The sequence below is a fragment of the Oncorhynchus masou genome, chromosome 15, assembly GCF_036934945.1.
Source record: "Oncorhynchus masou masou isolate Uvic2021 chromosome 15, UVic_Omas_1.1, whole genome shotgun sequence".
NCBI lineage: Eukaryota > Metazoa > Chordata > Actinopteri > Salmoniformes > Salmonidae > Oncorhynchus > Oncorhynchus masou.
The window spans coordinates 61036779-61061055 of NC_088226.1; the positions used below are offsets into that span (position 1 = coordinate 61036779).

At 44.1% G+C, this 24277-nt stretch overlaps 1 protein-coding gene across 1 annotated transcript in view; it reads right to left on the reverse strand.

Moving 5' to 3' along the window:
* The window catches only part of LOC135556592 (voltage-dependent calcium channel subunit alpha-2/delta-4-like), a 107739-nt gene that overhangs the window by 46485 nt on the left and 36977 nt on the right, over positions 1–24277 (reverse strand). The window contains exons 8-20 of the mRNA XM_064989912.1: positions 23413–23563; positions 23114–23188; positions 19019–19108; positions 18811–18924; positions 18235–18447; positions 17511–17588; positions 16536–16691; positions 11583–11669; positions 9299–9370; positions 8688–8749; positions 8508–8575; positions 6169–6214; positions 5880–5977 (exon numbers count right to left, since the gene is read on the reverse strand). Of these exons, the coding sequence (XP_064845984.1) occupies positions 5880–5977; positions 6169–6214; positions 8508–8575; positions 8688–8749; positions 9299–9370; positions 11583–11669; positions 16536–16691; positions 17511–17588; positions 18235–18447; positions 18811–18924; positions 19019–19108; positions 23114–23188; positions 23413–23563 (1310 nt within the window). The remainder of the gene's footprint in view (positions 1–5879; positions 5978–6168; positions 6215–8507; positions 8576–8687; positions 8750–9298; positions 9371–11582; positions 11670–16535; positions 16692–17510; positions 17589–18234; positions 18448–18810; positions 18925–19018; positions 19109–23113; positions 23189–23412; positions 23564–24277) is intronic.

Consider the following 24277-nt stretch of genomic DNA (forward strand, 5'->3'; position numbering starts at 1 on the left):
GCAAGTGCTGCAAAAATAAACACTATCCCTCTGTCCAATGACACTGTCGCCAGATGTATACATGACATTGCTAACAATCTTAAAGAACAGCTGGTAGATAAACTCAAAGACAAACGTTTTGCCTTACAGTTCGATGAAGCAACTGACAGCAGCAAAGACTGTTTGTTTATCGCTTATGTACGTTTTGACATGACAAACTCCCTGTGTGAGGATCTACTGTTTGTAAATATGTCAGAGACAGAGCCACAGCTGAAGAGCGATTCAAAATGCTGGACTGCTTCCTGACTGAGAAAGGGCTAAAGTGGGAGAACTGCATTGGTGTTTGCAGTGATGGTGCACAGACCATGGCAGGGATAAGGAAAGGACTTCGGCATTCATCAAGAAGGCCTCACCTAATGCTGAGTGGACACACTATGTTTTACACAGAGAAGCACTGGAATCAAGGCACCTTTCCTCTGAATTAAGTGAGGTTATGACTGACATTGTAGGTGTAGTCAATTTTATAGAGACCAGACCACTAAAAACAAGAGTCTTCTCTGCTATCTGTGAGGAGATGGTCATCAAGCTGTGCTGTTTCACAGTGAAACAAGGTGGCTGTCACGAGCAAAAGTCTTGGCCTTGAGCTCAGAGAGCAGATAAGAATGTTTTTGGAGCAGGAGCACAAGTATGACCTTGCAGAGAACTTACTGGCAAAACTGGCCTACCTGAGTGACTGGCCTACCTGAGTGACAAATTTAACTAAATTAACTAAATCTACAGCTTCAAGGGAAAGACAAACACCTCCCTCAGGTCACAGACAAGATTAGCACTTTCACTTGAAAGCTTGCAATGTGGGGCAGGCGACTTGATGAAGGAAATACTGATTCATTCGAGAACCTGCATGAATTTGTTAACACTACTGACTTGGATGCCACCTCAGTGATTCCATATATTAAGGAGCATATTTCATCACTGATGGGATTCTTTAAAAAGTACTTCCCTGAAAACAGTTCCCAATATGACTGGGTGAGAGATCCTTTCAATGCACCAGCTCCACCTGGTTTCAACTCTGCAGAGGAGGACCAGTTCATTGATATGACGTCTGACTCCACATTGAGACTGAGGATCACATCACAGACACTGAGTGAATTCTGAGTGTAGAGAGGCAGTATCCACTCTTAGGGCAGAGGGCCATGGGCATTCTTCTTCCTTTTGCAACATCTTATCTTTGTGAGACTGGCTTCTTTGCTGTTACTGCACTGAAGACCAAGTACAGGTCCCAGCTAAACATTGAGCAGGAGCTGAGAGTTGCAGTATCATGCTTCAAACCCCGCTTCGAAAAGCTGTGCTCTGCAAAACGTGCTCATTGTAGCCATTAATCCTGACTTCCTCATTTAGATTTTTTAAAAATCAGCACAAATTGTTTTATTCATTTTTGTTTTATAGGTCAAAGTGTTTCATATATTGTGCTCCTGAGTTAATGTTGCTGATCAATTTGAATTTATTATTATTTATTGATTATATTTTATTTTTCAGTATCAAATGGTCAAAAAATGTTTACAGTTTAAATAAGGCTTGATTTTTAAATTTTAATTTCAGGCAAATTGATGCACTTTAAGTCTTTTCTGTTACAGACTAAAAAACAATGTATTAAAGTTATTCTTTGTTGTAAGTTGATCTATATTTCTTTCTTTTTTCTTTTTTTGTTTTCTTTAATGTTAATACAATGTTATGGAGAGGTGTACTTATAACAATTTTATAGACAAATTATACTATTTACAGTCGCGGCGGAGAGTTGGGGGGCGCAAAATGTTTACTTCTTCCTAGGGGGTGTAACAGAAAATTATTGAGAAGCACTGGGTTAGGGTAACATCCACGTTGAGGTTAGGGTAACATCCGTGTTGGGGTTAGGGTAACATCAGCTTTGGGGTTAGGGTAACATCAGCGTTGGGGTCAGTGCAACATCAGGGTTAGGGTAACATCAGCGTTGGGGTTACGGTAACATCCGCGTTGGGGTTACGGTAACATCCGCGTTGGGGTTAGGGTAACATCCACGTTGGGGTTAGGGTAAAATCCGCATTGGGGTTAGGGTTACATCAGCTTTGGGGTTAGGGTAACATCCACGTTGCGGTCAGGGTAGCATCAGCATTGGGGTTGGGCTAATATCGGCATTGGGGTTAGGGTAACATCCACATTGGGGTTAGGGTAACATCCACATTGCGGTTAGGGTAACAACCTAACAAGGGTTACATCAGCGTTGGGGTCAGGGTAACATGAGCTTTGGAGTTAGGGTAACATCGGCATTGGGGTTAGGGTAACATCATCATTGGGGTTAGGGTGACATCAACATTGGGGTTAGGGTAACATCAGCGTTGGGGTCAGGGTAACATGAGCATTGGAGTTAGGGTAACATCGGCATTGGGGTTAGGGTAACATCGGCATTGGGGTTAGAGTAACATCCACGTTGGGGTTAGGGTAACATCAGCATTGGGGTTAGGGTCAGGGTAACATCCGCGTTGAGGTTAGTGTCAGGGTAACATCCGCTTTGGGATTAGGGTAACATCAGCGTTGGGATTAGGGTCAGGATAACATCAGCGTTATAGGGTTAGGGCATCATCAGCATTAGGGTTAGGGCATCATCAGCGTTAAGGTAACATCAGCATTGGGGTTAGGGTTAGGGTAACATCAGCGTTGGGGTAACATCAGCATTGGGGTTGGGTTAAAATCAGCTTTGCAGTTAGGGTAACATCAGCATTGGGGTCAGGGTAACATTAGGGTTAGGGTAACATCAGCTTTGGGGTCAGGGTAACATCAGGGTTAGAGTAACATCAGCGTTGGGGTCAGGGTAACAACAGCGTTTGGGTTTAGGGTGACATCAGCATTGGGGTTAGGGTAACATCACATTGGGGATAGGGTAACATTCGCGTTGGGGTGTGGGTAACATCCGATGTGGGGTGTGGGTTACATCCGCGTTGGGGTCAGGTTAACATCAGCATTGGGGTTAGGGTCAGGGAAACATCTGCGTTGGGGTCAGGGTTAGGGTAACATCCGCGTTGGGGTCAGGGTAACATCAGCATTGGGGTTAGGGTAACATCAGCGTTAGGGTAACATCCGCGTTGGGGTCAGGGTAACATCTATGTTGTGGTTAGGGTAACATCAGTGTTAGGGTTAGGGTAACATCAGCATTGGCGTTAGGGTAACATCCGCGTTGGGGTCAGGGTAACATCTATGTTGTGGTTAGGGTAACATCAGCTTTGGGGTCAGGGTAACATCAGCATTGGCGTTAGGGTAACATCATCGTTTGAGTTAGGGTAACATCCACGTTGGGGTTAGGGTAACATCTATGTTGTGGTTAGGGTAACATCAGTGTTGGGGTCAGGGTAACATCAGCATTGGGGTTAGGGTAACATCAGCATTAGGGTAACATCAGCTTTGGGGTCAGGGTAACATCAGCATTGGCGTTAGGGTAACATCATCGTTTGAGTAAGGGTAACATCCACGTTGGGGTTAAGGTAACATCTATGTTGTTGTTAGGGTAATATCAGCATTGGGGTCAGGGTAACATCAGCATTGGGGTTAGGGTAACATCAGCGTTAGGGTCAGGGTAACATCAGCATTGGGGTTAGGGTAACATCCGCGTTGGGGTCAGGGTAACATCTATGTTGTGGTTAGGGTAACATCAGCGTTAGGGTCAGGGTAACATCAGCATTGGGGTTAGGGTAACATCCGCGTTGGGGTCAGGGTAACATCTATGTTGTGGTTAGGGTAACATCAGTGTTGGGGTTAGGGTAACATCAGCTTTGGGGTCAGGTTAACATCAGCATTGGGGTTAGGGTAACATCACATTGGGGATAGGGTAACATTCACGTTGGGGTGTGGGTAACATCCGATGTGGGGTGTGGGTTACATCCGCGTTGGGGTCAGGTTAACATCAGCATTGGGGTTAGGGTCAGGGAAACATCTGCGTTGGGGTCAGGGTTAGGGTAACATCCGCGTTGGGGTCAGGGTAACATCAGCATTGGGGTTAGGGTAACATCAGCGTTAGGGTAACATCCGCGTTGGGGTCAGGGTAACATCTATGTTGTGGTTAGGGTAACATCAGTGTTAGGGTTAGGGTAACATCAGCATTGGCGTTAGGGTAACATCCGCGTTGGGGTCAGGGTAACATCTATGTTGTGGTTAGGGTAACATCAGCTTTGGGGTCAGGGTAACATCAGCATTGGCGTTAGGGTAACATCATCGTTTGAGTTAGGGTAACATCCACGTTGGGGTTAGGGTAACATCTATGTTGTGGTTAGGGTAACATCAGTGTTGGGGTCAGGGTAACATCAGCATTGGGGTTAGGGTAACATCAGCGTTAGGGTAACATCAGCTTTGGGGTCAGGGTAACATCAGCATTGGCGTTAGGGTAACATCATCGTTTGAGTTAGGGTAACATCCACGTTGGGGTTAGGGTAACATCTATGTTGTTGTTAGGGTAATATCAGCATTGGGGTCAGGGTAACATCAGCATTGGGGTTAGGGTAACATCAGCGTTAGGGTCAGGGTAACATCAGCATTGGGGTTAGGGTAACATCCGCGTTGGGGTCAGGGTAACATCTATGTTGTGGTTAGGGTAACATCAGTGTTGGGGTTAGGGTAACATCAGCTTTGGGGTCAGGTTAACATCAGCATTGGCGTTTGGGTAACATCATCATTTGAGTTAGGGTAACATCCACGTTGGGGTTAGGGTAACATCTATGTTGTGGTTAGGGTAACATCAGTGTTAGGGTTAGGGTAACATCAGCATTGGCGTTAGGGTAACATCCGCGTTGGGGTCAGGGTAACATCTATGTTGTGGTTAGGGTAACATCAGTGTTAGGGTTAGGGTAACATCAGCATTGGCGTTAGGGTAACATCCGCGTTGGGGTCAGGGTAACATCTATGTTGTGGTTAGGGTAACATCAGCTTTGGGGTCAGGGTAACATCAGCACTGGCGTTAGGGTAACATCATCGTTTGAGTTGGGGTAACATCCACGTTGGGGTTAGGGTAACATCTATGTTGTGGTTAGGGTAACATCAGTGTTGGGGTCAGGGTAACATCAGCATTGGGGTTAGGGTAACATCAGCGTTAGGGTAACATCCGCGTTGGGGTCAGGGTAACATCTATGTTGTGGTTAGGGTAACATCAGTGTTGGGGTTAGGGTAACATCAGCTTTGGGGTCAGGGTAACATCAGCATTGGCGTTAGGGTAACATCATCGTTTGAGTTAGGGTAACATCCACGTTGGGGTTAGGGTAACATCTATGTTGTGGTTAGGGTAACATCAGTGTTGGGGTTAGGGTAACATCAGTGTTGGGGTTAGGGTAACATCAGCGTTAGGGTAACATCTATGTTGTGGTTAGGGTAACATCAGTGTTGGGGTTAGGGTAACATCAGTGTTGGGGTTAGGGTAACATCAGTGTTGGGGTTAGGGTCAGGGTAAAATCTGCGTTGGGGTTAGGGTCAGGGCAACATCCGCATTGGGATTAGGGTAACATCAGCATTGGGGTAACATTAGCATTGGGGTTAGGGTAACATCAGCATTGGGGTTAGGGTAACATCACCATTGGGGTCAGGGTAACATCAGCGTTGGGGTTAGGGTAACATCAGCGTTAGGGTTAGGGCAACATCAGCGTTAGGGTTAGGGTAACATCAGCGTTGGGGTTAGGGTAACATCAGCGTTAGTGTTAGGGCAACATCAGCGTTAGGGTTAGGATAACATCAGCTTTAGGATATCATCAGCGTTGTGGTTAGGGTAACATCAGCGTTAGGGTTAGGGTAACATCAGCGTTAGGATATCATCAGCGTTGGGGTTAGGGTTAGTGGTTGAATAAGTATAAGTATTTATCTATGGAGCAGGCTGTAGAGAAAGTACTCACACTCCAGGTCAGGCTCCTTCCCCTGCAAGTAGCGAATGACAGCCTGAAGCTGAGAGTATTTGCGGTGGTGAGGATCAATGTCTGTCTCACAATACGTCCTGAACGGAAAGACAATGGGGGTTTCACTCCACGGAGGGCCATTTGAGGCCAATAAATTATTGCAGTCCAACACTCTATCATTTGGAGTGTTACATTTCAGTAAATGTATTTAGAGGATTTACAGTCCAATAATATATAATTTATACTATTACAGTCAATACTTTATTTGTTAGTATTTATCCATGCTTACCACTCATTGGATATGGATAGATCAGGGGACGTCAGGTCATGCAGGCCTGAGTGGAGATTGGATGCAACCAGTATATAAATCACATTGTTCTGCAGTAAATGAGTGGCAGAGACAGTGGCCAGTAGCAGCAGAGCGGGGCAGATGAGAGACAGAGAGAGTGGCCAGTAGCAGTAGAGCGGGGCAGATGAGAGGCAGAGAGAGTGGCCAGTAGCAGTAGAGCGGGGCAGATGAGTGGCAGAGAGAGTGGCCAGTAGCAGTAGAGAGGGGCATATGAGTGGCAGAGAGAGTGGCCAGTAGCAGTAGAGCGGGGCAGATGAGAGGCAGAGAGAGTGGCCAGTAGCAGTAGAGAGGGGCAGATGAGAGGCAGAGAGAGTGGCCAGTAGCAGTAGAGCGGGGCAGATGAGTGGCAGAGAGAGTTGCCAGTAGCAGTAGAGCGGGGCAGATGAGAGGCAGAGAGAGTGGCCAGTAGCAGTAGAGAGGGGCATATGAGAGGCAGAGAGAGTGGCCAGTAGCAGCAGAGCGGGGCAGATGAATGGCAGAGAGAGTGGCCAGTAGCAGTAGAGCGGGGCAGATGAGAGGCAGAGAGAGTGGCCAGTAGCAGTAGAGCGGGGCAGATGAGAGGCAGAGAGAGTGGCCAGTAGCAGTAGAGCGGGGCAGATGAGTGGCAGAGAGAGTGGCCAGTAGCAGTAGAGCGGGGCAGATGAGAGGCAGAGAGAGTGGCCAGTAGCAGTAGAGCGGGGCAGATGAGTGGCAGAGAGAGTGGCCAGTAGCAGTAGAGAGGGGCATATGAGTGGCAGAGAGAGTGGCCAGTAGCAGTAGAGTGGGGCAGATGAGAGGCAGAGAGAGTGGCCAGTAGCAGTAGAGAGGGGCAGATGAGAGGCAGAGAGAGTGGCCAGTAGCAGTAGAGCGGGGCAGATGAGTGGCAGAGAGAGTTGCCAGTAGCAGTAGAGCGGGGCAGATGAGAGGCAGAGAGAGTGGCCAGTAGCAGTAGAGAGGGGCATATGAGAGGCAGAGAGAGTGGCCAGTAGCAGCAGAGCGGGGCAGATGAATGGCAGAGAGAGTGGCCAGTAGCAGTAGAGCGGGGCAGATGAGAGGCAGAGAGAGTGGCCAGTAGCAGTAGAGCGGGGCAGATGAGTGGCAGAGAGAGTGGCCAGTAGCAGTAGAGCGGGGCAGATGAGTGGCAGAGAGAGTGGCCAGTAGCAGTAGAGCGGGGCAGATGAGAGGCAGAGAGAGTGGCCAGTAGCAGTAGAGCGGGGCAGATGAGTGGCAGAGAGAGTGGCCAGTAGCAGTAGAGAGGGGCATATGAGTGGCAGAGAGAGTGGCCAGTAGCAGTAGAGCGGGGCAGATGAGAGGCAGAGAGAGTGGCCAGTAGCAGTAGAGCGGGGCAGATGAGAGGCAGAGAGAGTGGCCAGTAGCAGTAGAGCGGGGCAGATGAGTGGCAGAGAGAGTGGCCAGTAGCAGTAGAGCGGGGCAGATGAGAGGCAGAGAGAGTGGCCAGTAGCAGTAGAGCGGGGCAGATGAGTGGCAGAGAGAGTGGCCAGTAGCAGTAGAGAGGGGCATATGAGTGGCAGAGAGAGTGGCCAGTAGCAGTAGAGCGGGGCAGATGAGAGGCAGAGAGAGTGGCCAGTAGCAGTAGAGCGGGGCAGATGAGAGGCAGAGAGAGTGGCCAGTAGCAGTAGAGCGGGGCAGATGAGTGGCAGAGAGAGTGGCCAGTAGCAGTAGAGCGGGGCAGATGAGAGGCAGAGAGAGTGGCCAGTAGCAGTAGAGCGGGGCAGATGAGTGGCAGAGAGAGTGGCCAGTAGCAGTAGAGAGGGGCATATGAGTGGCAGAGAGAGTGGCCAGTAGCAGTAGAGCGGGGCAGATGAGAGGCAGAGAGAGTGGCCAGTAGCAGTAGAGAGGGGCAGATGAGAGGCAGAGAGAGTGGCCAGTAGCAGTAGAGCGGGGCAGATGAGTGGCAGAGAGAGTTGCCAGTAGCAGTAGAGCGGGGCAGATGAGAGGCAGAGAGAGTGGCCAGTAGCAGTAGAGAGGGGCATATGAGAGGCAGAGAGAGTGGCCAGTAGCAGCAGAGCGGGGCAGATGAATGGCAGAGAGAGTGGCCAGTAGCAGTAGAGCGGGGCAGATGAGAGGCAGAGAGAGTGGCCAGTAGCAGTAGAGCGGGGCAGATGAGAGGCAGAGAGAGTGGCCAGTAGCAGTAGAGCGGGGCAGATGAGAGGCAGAGAGAGTGGCCAGTAGCAGTAGAGAGAGGCAGATGAGAGACAGAGAGAGTGGCCAGTAGCAGTAGAGCGGGGCAGATGAGAGGCAGAGAGAGTGGCCAGTAGTGGCAGAGTGGGGAGACTTACCCTCTTCCACAGAGACTGTCCCCATGAACATCAGCTGTCCGTGACCCCTTGTCAGAACCATACCAAAACTGCAGAGGGAAATACATACAATAAAGGAGTGAGTGAGATGTTCATTGACTTCATTCAATGCAACAGGCCTATGACTACATACCACACTCGCTATCATAGCATCACACTTACCTGAATGGGGTGTCGTTAATGGTTGTGTAGAAATAGTCATTTGTTAAGAACAAAGGCCTTTTCTGTTGTGAAGAAAAAATGAGAATTGTGTTATGAGACAGTTAGAATCAATATAGTGTCTCTAGACCTCCGGGTTGACTCCCACAATTTTCAAATGTTCCGGCTTAACACGTCTGTACATAACAGAACATCAGTTTGGCATAGAGGAACTACACCACTACCTTATCCGCTTGAATACATTACAAAATAATTGCTACAAGATGGAGATCACGGAGGGTACTTTTTACGAGTGCATTTTGCAAGTGTCTAATTTGCATCAGCTACCTTCACTTGAACCACTGCAAAGGTTTTGCCTGCCTACTTTCGAATCGCAACGTTCTGTCATGTCTGCCTCCTGATTTGTTAGGAGAGTTTTTCTTCACTTATTGAAGTTGAAGTTGTTAGGAGAATTTTTCTTCACTTATTGAAGTTGCCAAAAGAGTCCGTCATTGAAAGCAGAACCTAGTCACTGCTGTTGCCTAGGGTTGGGTGTACGAGACTACTATTAATATTCCATTAGGCATAAGGCATTGAGCCACATCTAACCCCCCCACACACAAGGTCCCACTCACAGCTTTGTCCACTGATGCTCTCACGTTTAAAGACAGAGTGCCCATCTCCCCTTTCACCATGGCTGTCCTTAGCTGGGAAAAACACACACAATAATGCACACAATCACTGTTGACCTTGAATTCAGTTACCTTACCAGCACAATTACCCAACCAGCACTGTTAGAGGCCAGAACTAGAAAGGAGTTCTACTGTATTGCGAGAAATAGTAATGGCGTCTTTTGGAAGGCAATAACTCTGCCATGGCTCGTTGGGCAAAGCCTATGGGGAAATTAATGTTTTTTTTGAGGGTTTTTAGATAAACGGCGACAATAAGGTCTGCAATAAACAAAGGCTTAGGAAATCTTCTAGGTTTTGTTCTGAGATAATCTTCAGCAGCTAACATCACTTTTTTCTGATTTAAGCAGTTATGTAATCAAAACAAGCACATAAAGGTCATGTTAACTGACGGATATTATCTCATAGAACAACATGTATAAGATCTCCTAAGCTTGTGTTAACCTCAGACCTTATTTTCGGCTTTTATCCAAAACCCCCATTCATTTCCCCCATAGGAATAGCTGAATGAACCAGAAGGATAAATAAAAATCTTCGGATTACAAGCTGGCAAGCTCTATTGAAGACATTCAGTGTGTTGTCGGTGGGTCATGTGATATGGTATGTACAGTATATGTGCAATTATCTGTTGGAAAATGTCAATTTTGGGGGGGCCCCTCAACAGCATTTCGAAACCATCCGTCCACCCCTGACTGTACATGTGTATTCAGAGTTTTCTTCCTGACTTTATATCCGGGCTCACTTACTAGTTGTTTTTTCTTTGCAAAGTGCTGTAGAAGACCTATGCATTACTACTATACAACTCGCTGTCTCATCTATGTGTTAATATTTCTACTATACTACCTCATCTATGTATTAATATTACTGTTACTACGACTGTATACTACCCACTGTCTCCTCTATGTATTAATATTACTGTTACTACTATACTACTTACTGTCTCCTCTATGTATTAATATTACTGTTACTACTACTGTATACAACCCACTGTCTCCTCTATGTATTAATATTACTGTTACTACTACTGTATACTACCCACTGTCTCCTCTATGTATTAATATTACTGTTACTACTACTGTATACAACCCACTGTCTCCTCTATGTATTAATATTACTGTTACTACTACTGTATACAACCCACTGTCTCCTCTATGTATTAATATTACTGTTACTACTATACTACTTACTGTCTCCTCTATGTATTAATATTACTGTTACTACTATACTACTTACTGTCTCCTCTATGTATTAATATTACTGTTACTACTATACTACTTACTGTCTCCTCTATGTATTAATATTACTGTTACTACTACTGTATACTACCCACTGTCTCCTCTATGTAATAATATTACTGTTACTACTACTGTATACTACCCACTACCTCATCTATGTATTAATATTACTGTTACTACTACTGTATACAACCCACTGTCTCCTCTATGTATTAATAGTACTGTTACTACTATACTACTTACTGTCTCCTCTATGTATTAATATTACTGTTACTACTATACTACTTACTGTCTCCTCTATGTAATAATATTACTGTTACTACTACTGTATACAACCCACTGTCTCCTCTATGTATTAATATTACTGTTACTACTATACTACTTACTGTCTCCTCTATGTATTACTATTACTGTTACTACTATACTACTTACTGTCTCCTCTATGTATTCATATTACTGTTACTACTATACTACTTACTGTCTCCTCTATGTATTAATATTACTGTTACTACTATACTACTTACTGTCTCCTCTATGTAATAATATTACTGTTACTACTACTGTATACAACCCACTGTCTCCTCTATGTATTAATATTACTGTTACTACTATACTACCCACTGTCTCCTCTATGTATTAATATTACTGTTACTACTATACTACTTACTGTCTCCTCTATGTATTCATATTACTGTTACTACTATACTACTTACTGTCTCCTCTATGTATTAATATTACTGTTACTACTATACTACTTACTGTCTACTCTATGTATTAATATTGCTGTTACTACAATACTACTTACTGTCTCCTCTATGTAATAATATTACTGTTACTACTACTGTATACAACCCACTGTCTCCTCTATGTATTAATATTACTGTTACTACTATACTACTTACTGTCTCCTCTATGTATTAATATTACTGTTACTACTATACTACTTACTGTCTCCTCTATGTATTAATATTACTGTTAATAGATATACCACTCACTATCTCATCTATGTCCTCCCACTCCACCTCAGCCAGGTCCACACTGTTGTAGTTAGGCTTGGGCTTCAGCGTCTTACCTTCTTTGTACTGTGGGACAGGAGAGGAGAAGATGAGGAAGATGACATGGGTGAAAAGAATCAGGAAGAGGACAGATACAAGTTTTATATAGAACCTCAGCTGTCTGTCTGTCTGTCTGTCCGTCTGTCCGTCTGTCCGTCTGTCCGTCTGTCCGTCTGTCTGTCTGTCTGTCTGTCTGTCTCTCTGTCTGTCTGCTGTCTGTAATATGTGTTTATTCTCTAGGCTGAGCCAATCACTTAGGACAACTGTGTTTGTTGGACATCTCCATGACATGGTATCCTGACTTCAAAGGCTCCATCTCCATGGCAACTGGCTCCAAAAGGAACAAGTAGGCTTATTATTGACCACATAACATGTTTGGTTTCTATGATTCTGTTTTGCTTTTTTATATTGATGTGAGTATTCATGTGTACTGTTGAAGTCAGAAGTTGACACAGACTTAGGTTGGACTCATTAAGACTTGTTTTCAACCACTTCACAAATTTCTTGTGACTATAGTTTTGGCAAGTCGGTTAGGACATCTACTTTGTGCATGACACAAGTACCTTTTCAAACAATTGTTTACAGACAGATTATTTACACTTATAATTCACTGTATCACAATTCCACTGGGTCAGAAGTTTACATACACTAAGTTGACTGTGCCTTTTAATAGCTTGAAAAATTCCAGAAAATATGTCATGGCTTTAGAAGCTTCTGATAGGCTAATTGACATCATGAGAGTCAATTGGAGGTATACCTGTGGATGTATTTCAAGGCCTACCTTCAAACTCAGTGCCTCAAAAGAAATCAGCCAAGACCTCAGTCTGGTTCATCCTTGGGAGTAATTTCCAAATGCCTGAAGGTACCACGTTCATCTGCACACACAATAGTACACAAGTATAAACACCATGGGACCACGCAGCCGTCATACCACTCAGGAAGGTGACGCATTCGGTCTCCTAGAGATGAACGCACTTTGATGCACAAAGTGCAAGTCAATCCCAGAACAACAGCAAAGGACCTTGTGAAGATGCTGGAGGAAACAGGTACAAAAGTATCTATTTCCACAGTAAAACAAGTCCTATATCGACATAACCTGAAAGGCCGCTCAGCAAGGAAGAAGCCACTGCTCCAAAACCGCCATAAAAAAGCCAGACTACGGATTGCAACTGCACATGGGGACAAAGATCGTACTTTTTGGAGAAATGTCCTCTGGTCTGATGAAACAAAAATTGAACTGTTTGGCCATAATGTCCATCGTTATGTTTGGAGGAAAAAGGGGGAGGCCGAAGAACACCATCCCAACCGTGAAGCACAGGGGTGGCAGCATCATGGTGTGGGGGTGCTTTGCTGCAGGAGGGACTGGTGCACTTCACAAAATAGATGGCATCATGAGGGGGGAAATTATGTGGATATATTGAAGCAACATCTCAAGACATCAGTCAAGAAGTTAAAGCTTGCTAACAAATGGGTCTTCCAAATGGACAATGACCCCAAGCATACTTCCAAAGTTGTGGCAAAATGGCTTAAGGACAACAAAGTCAAGGTATTAGAATGGCCATCACAAAACCTTGACCTCAATCCTATAGAAAATTTGTGGGCAGAACTGAAAAAAGTGTGTGCGAGCAAGAAGGCCAACAAACCTGACTCAGTTACACCAGCTCTGTCAGGAGGAATGGGCCAAAATTCACCCAACTTATTGTGGAAAGCTTGTGGAAGGCTACCCGAAACATTTGACCCAAGTTAAACTATTTAAAGGCAATGCTACCAAATACTAATTGAGTGCAAGTAAACTTCTGACCGACTGGGAATGTGGTGAAAGAAATAAATGCTGAAAAAAATAATTCTCTCTACTATTATTGAGATTTCACATTCTTAAAATAAAGTGGTGATTGATGTGCAATTGATGTGTATAGTGTATATTGAAGTGTAATTGATGTGTATAATGTATATTGAAGAGTAATTGATGTGTATTTTGATGTGTATTTGATGTGTATTCATGTGTATACAGGGCACATCTGTGAAAGAGACCTTGGTCTCAGCATGACCCCCTTTCAAAATAAAGGTTCAATAAAACAGAAAATACCTTGGCACCCAGAATCACATTTTATGGTTGTCTGGGAGGGACAAGCTGAAGTTGCCCAATAAGAAACGCTTGTTTTCATTATCTGTTGCAAAACATTTTGTCTTGTTTGTACACTAATGAATACAACCCTCCACTGTGCTGCTCTAGGCGTTGAGCATGAGGCTGTCATCTGAGACTCTTCAACCATTTAATGAAATTATTCATGCTCTGTTCAATAACCAATCAGTGACCCCACACAAAATCTGCAAATTGATCATTGAGATGGTCTTTAGGTTAGACGCTTTGGACTGTTTGAGCGTGGCCACTGACTGTTTGAGTGTGGTCACTGACAAGAACAAAGAATTTAAAAACACAATGTGCCTTGCACCACCCTCCAACATCCTAAGCCCACAATACTGCATGCTCTTCCTACATCTCACACCATCTCAACATGACGATTGTCCAATAGGAGCTTGATCTATCTGCCTGTTATTTGTGGCATGTTGCTGCAGAGGAAATATGTTTCTGTCTGATTCTTTTCACTATTTTCCTCCTAACTCTGCAAATGAACAGCTACCTTCACATGGGATTGATGAGACTTAAACTTCTGGCAGCTGTCCTACACCTTACTAAACAATATGTTGATCTGCTACACTCAGCGTTCCCTGTTGATCTGCTACACTCAGCGTTCCCTGTTGATCTGCTACACTCAGTGTTCCCTGTTGATCTGCTACACTCAGCGTTCCCTGTTGATCTGCTACACTCAGCGTTCCCTGTTGATCTGCTACACTCAGTGTTCCCTGTTGATCTGCTACACTCAGCGTTACCTGTTGATCTGCTACATTCAGCGTTCCCTGTTGATCTGCTACACTCAGCGTTCCCTGTTGATCTGCTACACTCAGCGTTCCCTGTTGATCTGCTACACTCAGCGTTCCCTGTTGATCTGCTACACTCAGCGTTACCTGTTGATCTGCTACACTCAGCGTTCCCTGTCGATCTGCTACATTCAGTGTTCCCTGTTGATCTGCTACACTCAGCGTTCCCTGTTGATCTGCTACACTCAGTGTTCCCTGTTGATCTGCTACATTCAGTGTTCCCTGTTGATCTGCTACACTCAGTGTTCCCTGTTGATCTGCTACACTCAGCGTTCCCTGTTGATCTGCTACACTCAGCGTTCCCTTTATTGTACAATCTTCTGTTCTTATGTACTGTGATTTGGGAGGGTGGTGCAAGGCATATTGTGTTTTTATGGCTATTGTGTTTTTAAATTCTTAGGTGACTCCGGCCCTCATAGAAATATATGTGCTTATTTGCCACAACATGCACTAACTGAGAATAATAACTTTCAGGAATGTGCAACTTGCTTTGGGGCTAATCTGGGTGCTGAGTTCCACTATTGGTAGTAATCATTACCTAGTCCAGCTCAACCTGTGCCAGAGTACCTTTAACAGAGCCACTGCAGAGCTGCTCTGTAAACCTAGAATTGTGGGTGTATACACTACCATTCAAAAGTTTGGGGTCACTTAAAAAGAAAAGAAAGAAAAGCACATTTTTTGTCCATTAAAATAACATGAAATTGATCAGAAATACAGTGTAGACATTGTTAATGTTGTAAATGACTATTGTAGCTGGAAGTGGCGGATTTTAATGGAATATCTACATAGGCGTACAGAGGCCCATTATCAGCAACCATCACTCTTGTGTTCCAATGGCACATTGTGTTAACAAATCCAAGTATAAATTTTTTTTTAAAGGCTAATTGATCATTAGAAAACCATTTTGCAATTATGTTATCACAGCTGAAAACTGTTGTTCTGATTAAAGAAGCAATAATTCTGGCCTTCTTTAGACAAGGTGAGTATTTGGAGCATCAGCATTTGTGGGTTCAATTACATTCTCAAAATGACCAGAAACAAAGTACTTTCTTCTGAAACTCATCAGGCTAGTCCATGCGAGGAATTGTCAAGAAACTGAAGATCTCGTACAACGCTGTGTACTACTCCCTTCAAAGAACAGCGCAAACTGGCTCTAACCAGAATAGAAAGAGGAGAGGGAGGCCCCAGTGCACAACTGAGCAAGAGGACAAGTGCATTAGAATGTCTAGTTTGAGAAACAGATGCCTCACAAGTCCTCAACTATCCTCAACTTATTACAGGTATAAATGTTCATGTGAGTGCTACAGTCCACCGGATATATTGTGGGACAAACATCCTATATGTGCTTGCGTCTGATCCCTATATGTTTTAGGATGTTGCAGAGTTGCTTCTCTCGCCTTACACTGCTCAGTGAAGTGTCTTTCGTTGTGATTGATCTTATTCCACTGTTTTTGTATTTTCTGTTTTTTGTCTCAGAATTCTACAACATCAAATCTATATTATTTACTCTATAAATAAAAATGGAAATAAAGCAACAGTGTAGAAGTGTGATAATTATTGTTTATTAGTTGAATGAATTGTCCAGGCAGCCTAAAACAAACACTAAAAGTATATGAAACCAGGTCAGAGCTGTAGTAGTATTAGTAGTAGTTTTTACTGTGGTAGTAGTACTGGTGACTGCAGTCTTAACTCTAGTATTATAAATAGGGACTGTAGTAGTATTCGTAGTGACGAGGGTTGCAACATTTTGGGAACTTTCAATAAATTCCCTAGTTTTCCATAAATCCTGATTGGAGGATTACGGAATTCCTGCTTATTCCCTCCAGATTCCGGGAATCCACCAACTGGGATTTCGGGAAAACCACAGAATTTATTGAAAGTTCCCGGAATAATGCAACCCTACTAGTGACTATAGTCGGAAGCAAGCGTAAGCTCTACAGCGGTTGGACTCACCAGAGGTCGTAGGTCAGGGTGTGCCAGGATGTACCCGTTGTTGGTGATGAGGAAAGCGTAACCATGGGGGCCCAGCCTATATCTGGGAGCCAGCTTCATTACCTCCAACAGGGGGATGTCAGAACCCACCACCCCCAGCAGGATCCCATGGCTCAGCTGGAGGAGAAGGGGAGAGGAGGGTTTATAAGACTTCTAATGGCACAACAACTACAGTAACATGTCACTGCAACACAGATGCACTGTGCACACAGTGAACTGCTTGACCAGGTTCAAATATACAGCACCAGTCAAAAGTATGGTTACATACTCATGCAAGGGTTTTTCTTTATTTTTACATTGTAGAACAATAGGGAAGACATCAAAATGATGAAATAGCACACATGGAATCATGTAGCAACCAAAAAAGTGTTTAACAAATCAAAATATATGATTTGTTCTCAACTGGCTTGCCTAGTTAAAGGTTAAATAAAAATAGAAATACAATTTAATTGAAATGAAATGCATTCCTGGTGACTACCTCATGAAGCTGGTTGAGAGAATGCCAAGAGTGTGCAAAGCTCTATTTGGTAAAATACCAAGTTGGACATTAGACTGGTGGAAATCTGTGGCAACTTTGAAGAATCTGAAATATATCATATATTTTGATTTGTTAAACACTTTTTTGGTTACTACATGATTCCATATGTGTTATTTCATAGTTTTGATGTCTTCACTATTATTATACAATGTAGAAAATAGAAAAAATAAAGAAAAACCCTGAACGAGTAGGTGTGTCCAAACCTTTGACTGGTACTATACCTCACATACCTTTTATAGCTCTAGATTACTACAGTTGTAACAGGCTATTGGGGAAGAATAGTCTGGTGTCTCAGAGGGACAACTACAACTTCTAACTGTTACTTTGATTACTTTGATTACCACCATTCCTATTTTAAATATACATTTAAATCTAACAAAGGCTTTTAGTCCACTGACCGTCTCTTTCTTCTTGCTGAAGACAGGCATTGCCACTGTGGTCATGAGAAGTAAACTTTGAGCCTTTGTGGCGAAGAGCTGGAGGAATAATTGCAGCATTAGTACATATTTATGCATCAGAAATAATGTTTTGTTTATCCTAAACCAAATCAAAACGCTGTTGGTTCTGGTACTACTCCTACTTGTTAACTTCTATACCTGCAATTAAGACTCGTTACGCTAGAGGGTGCCATACAACTGCAACTGGTGATAGCCAATCGAAAGCTTGGGAGACAGCGTTCACTATAACCACAAGGCCTAAACAGAAGAGGACTACACTAAAAGGGCTTCCCTATCAGACAAGATGGATTTCCCAGAGTCTCTTTTTACCTCCTTCGTATTGGGTAGCTGTCAGAGTGAGTGAGGGTCAGGTCCGGTGATAGAGGTGAGGTGAGATGAGAGAATGAGCAAAGTAGCAGGACAAAAGTCAAATACAGGGAGGAGTCATAAACTACACAGACACACAGAATGAATGAACTAATGTAACTGACAGCACGCCATGATACTCCAGTAGACAGTTGACTTTCAAACAGGGCAGTGTGAGGTGACAAACGTGGTTAAATGCAACAACAACACGTTGCCTTTGAAGCCAAAGAAGGTGGAGATTTGAATCCTGGAAGAAAAGGCAGAATGTACTGCAGTTATTCGGCAAAGCCCACTGGGTAAGTATAGCTGCTGTACTCACCACCGTGTCCATGTAAGCCTCGGTCCAGATGATGTCATGATTGTGATTGATGACCATTGGTCGGCTCAGGACGTGAAGGTACTCCATGACATTCTCCTGCACGTCAGCCAGAGTGGAGATGTGTGTGTAGTAACCCTTGTTGTTGCAGGCGATCCACTTGGTGTTGTCCGCAAAGGTCATCTCTCTGCCAATAAGGTAAGTGAAGAGGCGCACCTGAAAGAGACCGTATAGGAGACTGATATCCAATTCAGTCAGTTCATTAAGTAAATACTGAACATATTAAACTGATAAGGCTGTTAAAGTGATGTCCTCAAAATACCTTGCTGTTCAGGGGAAGTAGGGGAATAGAAAATAGAATAACAGAAGAATTTACGTGTATTGTCAGATATTACTACACTGTTGGAGCGAGGAACACAAGCATTTCGCTGCACCGGCAATAACATCTGCTAAATATGTGTATGGGACCAATTCAATTTTATTACATTTTATTTAATATACCGTAAATAGGTATTACTGTAGGTCAAGTGTGTATGTAGTTATTCACATGGAGAAAATATTGGATATACCCTACAGTACCCTGCGATCAGGCCAGTTGAACTCTTCAAACACGTCTTTGAAATCCTCCATGGCTCCATCTGTGATCAGCATGATGGCCTGGTTACACAGGCTGCCCTGGCCCTTGGTCGCAGCCTGAGAGGAAGCACCACACAGTGAAGAACTGAGACTGGGCCAACGGCAAGTGTGTGGAACTACACGTGTGTGTGTGTGTGTGTTGGAAGCAAACCTCATTCAGGATTTTGAAGGATTCTTTCATGGCCTTTGCAACTTTTCCCTCTCCCTTCACGTGAAGCTCATCCACTAGCACCTTAAAATGCTAGAGAGAGAGAGAGAGAGAGAGAGAGAGAGAGAGAGAGAGAGAGAGAGAGAGAGAGGGAGGGAGAGCGAGGCGAAAAGGGCAACCAGTGAAGAACAAACACCATTGCAAATACAGCCCATCTTTATGTTTATTTATTTTCCCTTTTGTACTTGAACTATTTGCACATAATATGACGTTTGTCTTTATTCTTTTTGAACTTTTGTGAGTGTAATATTTACTGTACATTTTTGAATTGTTTATTTAACTTTTGTTTATTATCTATTTCACTTGCTTTGGCAATGTAAACATATGTTTCCCATGCCAATAAACCGTGAGAATGTGATCACCCTCTTGCTCTTTTGCACCCCAGTATCTCTACTTGCACATCATCATCTGCACATCTATCACTCCAGGTTAATGCTAAATTGTAATTATTTTGCCTCTATGGTCTATTTATTGCCTTACCTCCCTACTCTTCTACATTTGCACACACTATAAATAGATTTTTCTATTGTGTTATTGACTTTACGTTTGTTTATGTGTAACTCCGTGTTGTTGTTTTTGTCGCACTACTTTGCTTTATCTTGGCCAGGTTGCAGTTGTAAATGAGAACTTGTTCTTAACTGGCCTACCTGGTTAAATAAAGGTGATTTTTTTAAAGTACAGAAATGCAGCACAGCACAGCCTAGCACAGGACATGACAGTGTAAGGTCTAATACACCAGTCCAGTTGACTGAATACCAAGAGAGTTTTCATGGCCACTGACCTGGTTTCTGGCTATAAAGCTCTTTGTGACAATTGTATTAAACACACTATTCCAATGGTATTTGATTGATTGAAAACTATAATGCAAAACAAGTGTGTAATGTTCCAAGTGTGTTTACTTAACATACCTGGCAACTACACAGGCATTAATTACCTTAACAAAAGAGAGTAATCTTGGTCCTAAGAGTAAGCAGAGTGTGAACCTCATTCCTGAGGTTATACCCATCATGGTGCCAGAGGCATACAGAATTTTCATGAGAGGATCTGGTTGTAGGATATATTGTAGGAGCAGATGCCAGGTGGATAAAACCAAACAGGAAAATATTAGTAGCTCTGCTCATAAATCACCCAGTGCAAGGTTTATCGGCCAGTATGCTTGCCTCTCTGCCTGTGTCTGTGAGCCTCCCTCCCTCCCTCCCTCCCTCCCTCCCTCCCTCCCTCCCTCCCTCCCTCCCTCCCTCCCTCCCTCCCTCCCTCCCTCCCTCCCTCCCTCCCTCCCTGTCTGTCTGTCTGTCTGTCTGTCTGTCTGTCTGTCTGTCTGTCTGTCTGTTTGTCTGCCAACCAACATGCCCACCAACCTGCCTGCCAGTCAGTCTACCTGCCCAGCCATCAGTTAGTTCACTGATTACTGCTATGGTACAGTATATGGACAGAGAGTGATTAATTTACTGATTTAACATCACTTTTCAGCAGGGGTTGGAACCGGTTCATGGAACAGAACCTAAAACATTGCACATTTTTGAGGAACAGAATCAGAACAAAAGTGATCTATACTGTTCCAGATCAAAACCGTTATTTAAAAGCATGGAAACCGGTTAATAACGTTCATTTATGTTTTGGGCATTTTTTTCCATTCGCACAAAAAAATGCAACAAAGCGTGAATGCAAAGCCCTCACTCAGAAACCTAATCCAGTGTCTGCCTGACAGCTGAAAATCTTTGCCAGTGTGTGTGCATGTGTAGGGTATCTGCCCCTCCCCCCGAAGCATAGTCTACTGTAGCTACTGAAGTTACACGCGTAATTCAGAAATCAGGGAGAGAGTGTTTTTCAATGCTAGAAAAAAAGAGTTCCAAAAGGGTTCTTCAGTTGTTGCCATAGGATAACCCTTGTTGGTTCCATGTAGAGCCCTCTGTGGAAAGGGTTCTACTTGGAACCCAAAAGTGTTAAACCTGGAACCAAAAGGGTTCTACCTGGAACCAAAAAGGGTTCTTCAAAGGGTTCTCCGATGGGGACAGCCAATGAACCCTTTTAGGTTCAAGAGAGCATATTTTTTTCTAAGAGTGTAGTTAAGGATACTACAGTTATCACATTTCACTGTCTGAAGTTCAAAGACATTCAAAGTTCCTTCATAGAAGCCGCACCTCTGTCGGTATAATTATGTGGGCCTAATTCAGACAACGCAGGTCATAACAACAAGATGCCCAGCGTTTCAACACTCTCTCCCCTCTGTCGGTATAATTATGTGGGCCTAATTCAGACAAGGCAGGTCATAACAACAAAATGCCCAGCGTTTCAACACTCTCTCCCCTCTGTCGGTATAATTATGTGGGCCTAATTCAGACAAGGCAGGTCATAACAACAAGATGCCCAGCGTTTCAACACTCTCTCCCCTCTGTCGGTATAATTATGTGGGCCTAATTCAGACAAGGCAGGTCATAACAACAAGATGCCCAGCGTTTCAACACTCTCTCCCCTCTGTCGGTATAATTATGTGGGCCTAATTCAGACAAGGCAGGTCATAACAACAAGATGCCCAGCGTTTCAACACTCTCTCCCCTCTCTCGGTATAATTATGTGGGCCTAATTCAGACAACAGGTCTCTTGTTATCTAGCTAAACTTTTTCAGAATTAAATGATTGGAAAATTATAAGGTCCCAAGCCCTGGTTTTCAGGATGTTATCTCTCGCACGTTGCTCTGCTTGGTTTTAAGGATGTTCTTTCTCACACATTGCACTGCTTGACAAGCCCTGGTTTTCAGGATGTTATCTCTCACACATTGCAATGCCTGACAAGCCCTGGTTTTCAGGATGTTATCTCTCACACATTGCACTGCCTGACACGCCCTGGTTTTCAGGATGTTATCTCTCGCACATTGCACTGCCTGACACGCCCTGGTATTCAGGATGTTATCTCTCACACATTGCAATGCCTGACAAGCCCTGGTTTTCAGGATGTTATCTCTCACACATTGCACTGCCTGACAAGCCCTGGTTTTCAGGATGTTATCTCTCACACATTGCACTGCCTGACAAGCCCTGATTTTCAGGATGTTATCTCTCGCACGTTGCTCTGCTTGGTTTTCAGGATGTTCTTTCTCACACATTGCACTGCTTGACAAGCCCTGGTTTTCAGGATGTTATCTCTCGCACATTGCACTGTTTGACAAGCCCTGGTTTTCAGGATGTTATCTCTCGCACATTGCACTGTTTGACAAGCCCTGGTTTTCAGGATGTTATCTCTCACACATTGCACTGCCTGACAAGCCCTGGTTTTCAGGATGTTATCTCTTGCACATTGCAATGCCTGACAAGCCCTGGTTTCAGGATGTTATCTCTCACACATTGCACTACCTGACACGCCCTGGTATTCAGGATGTTATCTCTTACACACTGCACTGCCTGACAAACATACATGTAGTCTACGTACACATTTTGGGCGCTAAAATCACATTGATTTACTTATCAATACACTTTATGCATACATTGCATTTCTATATTGGGGCGGCAGGTAGCCTAGTGGTTAGAGTGTTGGACTATTAACCGAAAAGTTGCAAGATTGAATCCCCGAGCTGACAAGGTAAAAAAAAACTGTAATTCTGCCCCTGAACAAGACAGTTAACCCACTGTTCCTAGGCCATCATTGAAAATAAGAATTTGTTCTTAACTGACTTGCCTAGTAAAATATCATATATGTAAATTTGTGTTCTACATATTACAGTATACATATTTTAAAAGTATTCCATCCCTGTCAGTCATACTCCATTACAGTCCCTCTCCACAGTAGGCTGATGGTTGTGAATGACGGCTGACCTGGCCTGCTCTCTGATCCACACTGGGCCAATAATGAAGTAGGAACTAGGCCAACAGGTGGAGCCAACTTCTCCGCAGCATGACTGACAGCCAAGGTGGCCCTTCACTCTCCACCTCCACAGGGGTGTAATGTCATAACAGAACACTTTGAGTTGCTAGAGCCCTGCTGAGAGGTAAGAGCTCAGTGGCTTAGCGGCCACAGATTACCTGAAGAAGATAATGGACTTACCTCGCGGTTGTCCAAGTCAGCCTGCACCAGGGTGCCTTTGAAGCATGGCTCTACGTAGCGCACATAGTCAGTGTACTGTGGGGAGAAAAGAAAAGGCAGGGCTGTAGTCTTGTCAACAGTGTGACACTGTTGTGATGTAACAGTGTAGTGGTGTAACTGGTAATGTGTGAAGGTGTGATAATGTAATGGGAATGGCTTAGTAAACTGAACACCACATTTCAACACATTGAAATTACAAGACCCTAAGTTTGAGATTTCTTGTTCCGTTGGTGCTTAGTGCAGGAGGAGGGTTGACTCACAGCGATGACGTTGACAAAGTCGTTCTCCCCCAGTGTGTCCAGGATGGTGTTGATGGTGTGCTTGGCGATGGTCATCTTCAGACCCTTCATACTGCCACTGATGTCCACCACGATAATAATGTCCTTTGGTGAGGTGGCAGCCTGGATATACCTGGGGGACAGGGGTAGAGAGAGATAGGGTTACACCATAGTGTTACCGTCCTATGTGAGGATTCTCTACCTCTACTGCACTTGAGGCTTGTGTGGTCCAGAGAGTAGAGCACGGGGCACAGCAGGACCATAGGATGGAGGCCCCAGTCAACGGTTCTCTCACTTTCTCATGCTGCTTCATGAAAAAACGTTCCCCATATAATTCACAACCCCTTGATATAACGATCCACATTCAATTTAAAAAAGCGGTGTAGGCCTACAGCATATGGCACTGTATAACATCCCAACCACACTGCCCCTCCCTATCAACTTAGTTTCAAAACATGACAGATGCAAATGCGCACACACACACACCTTTTTGGTATTTTTCATATCTACATGTTTATAAATAGGGACATATGTCATCCATGTGAACCCCACTGACCTGGGTATTGAGCTGTTGGTTAAAACCACTTAAGGAGCAGCTTAAAGTATTTCTAGGGGATCAGATCAGACTGTCCTGGCCTGTCTGTCTGTGTCTCCCTGTGTTGCTGTGTTCAAAGCCTTGGGTGCTATCCTTGCCACTAATCTGAAAGTCAGGGGCAGCCCAGGTCCCAGGATACTTTCTAACTGAGTGGAGAGATAGGGAGGGCATCCATATACTACCTAAAGCTCATCAACATGGCTTGTTGAATTCCTGGAAGCTGGAAATGCTACTGATTGGCCAGTTAGGAGG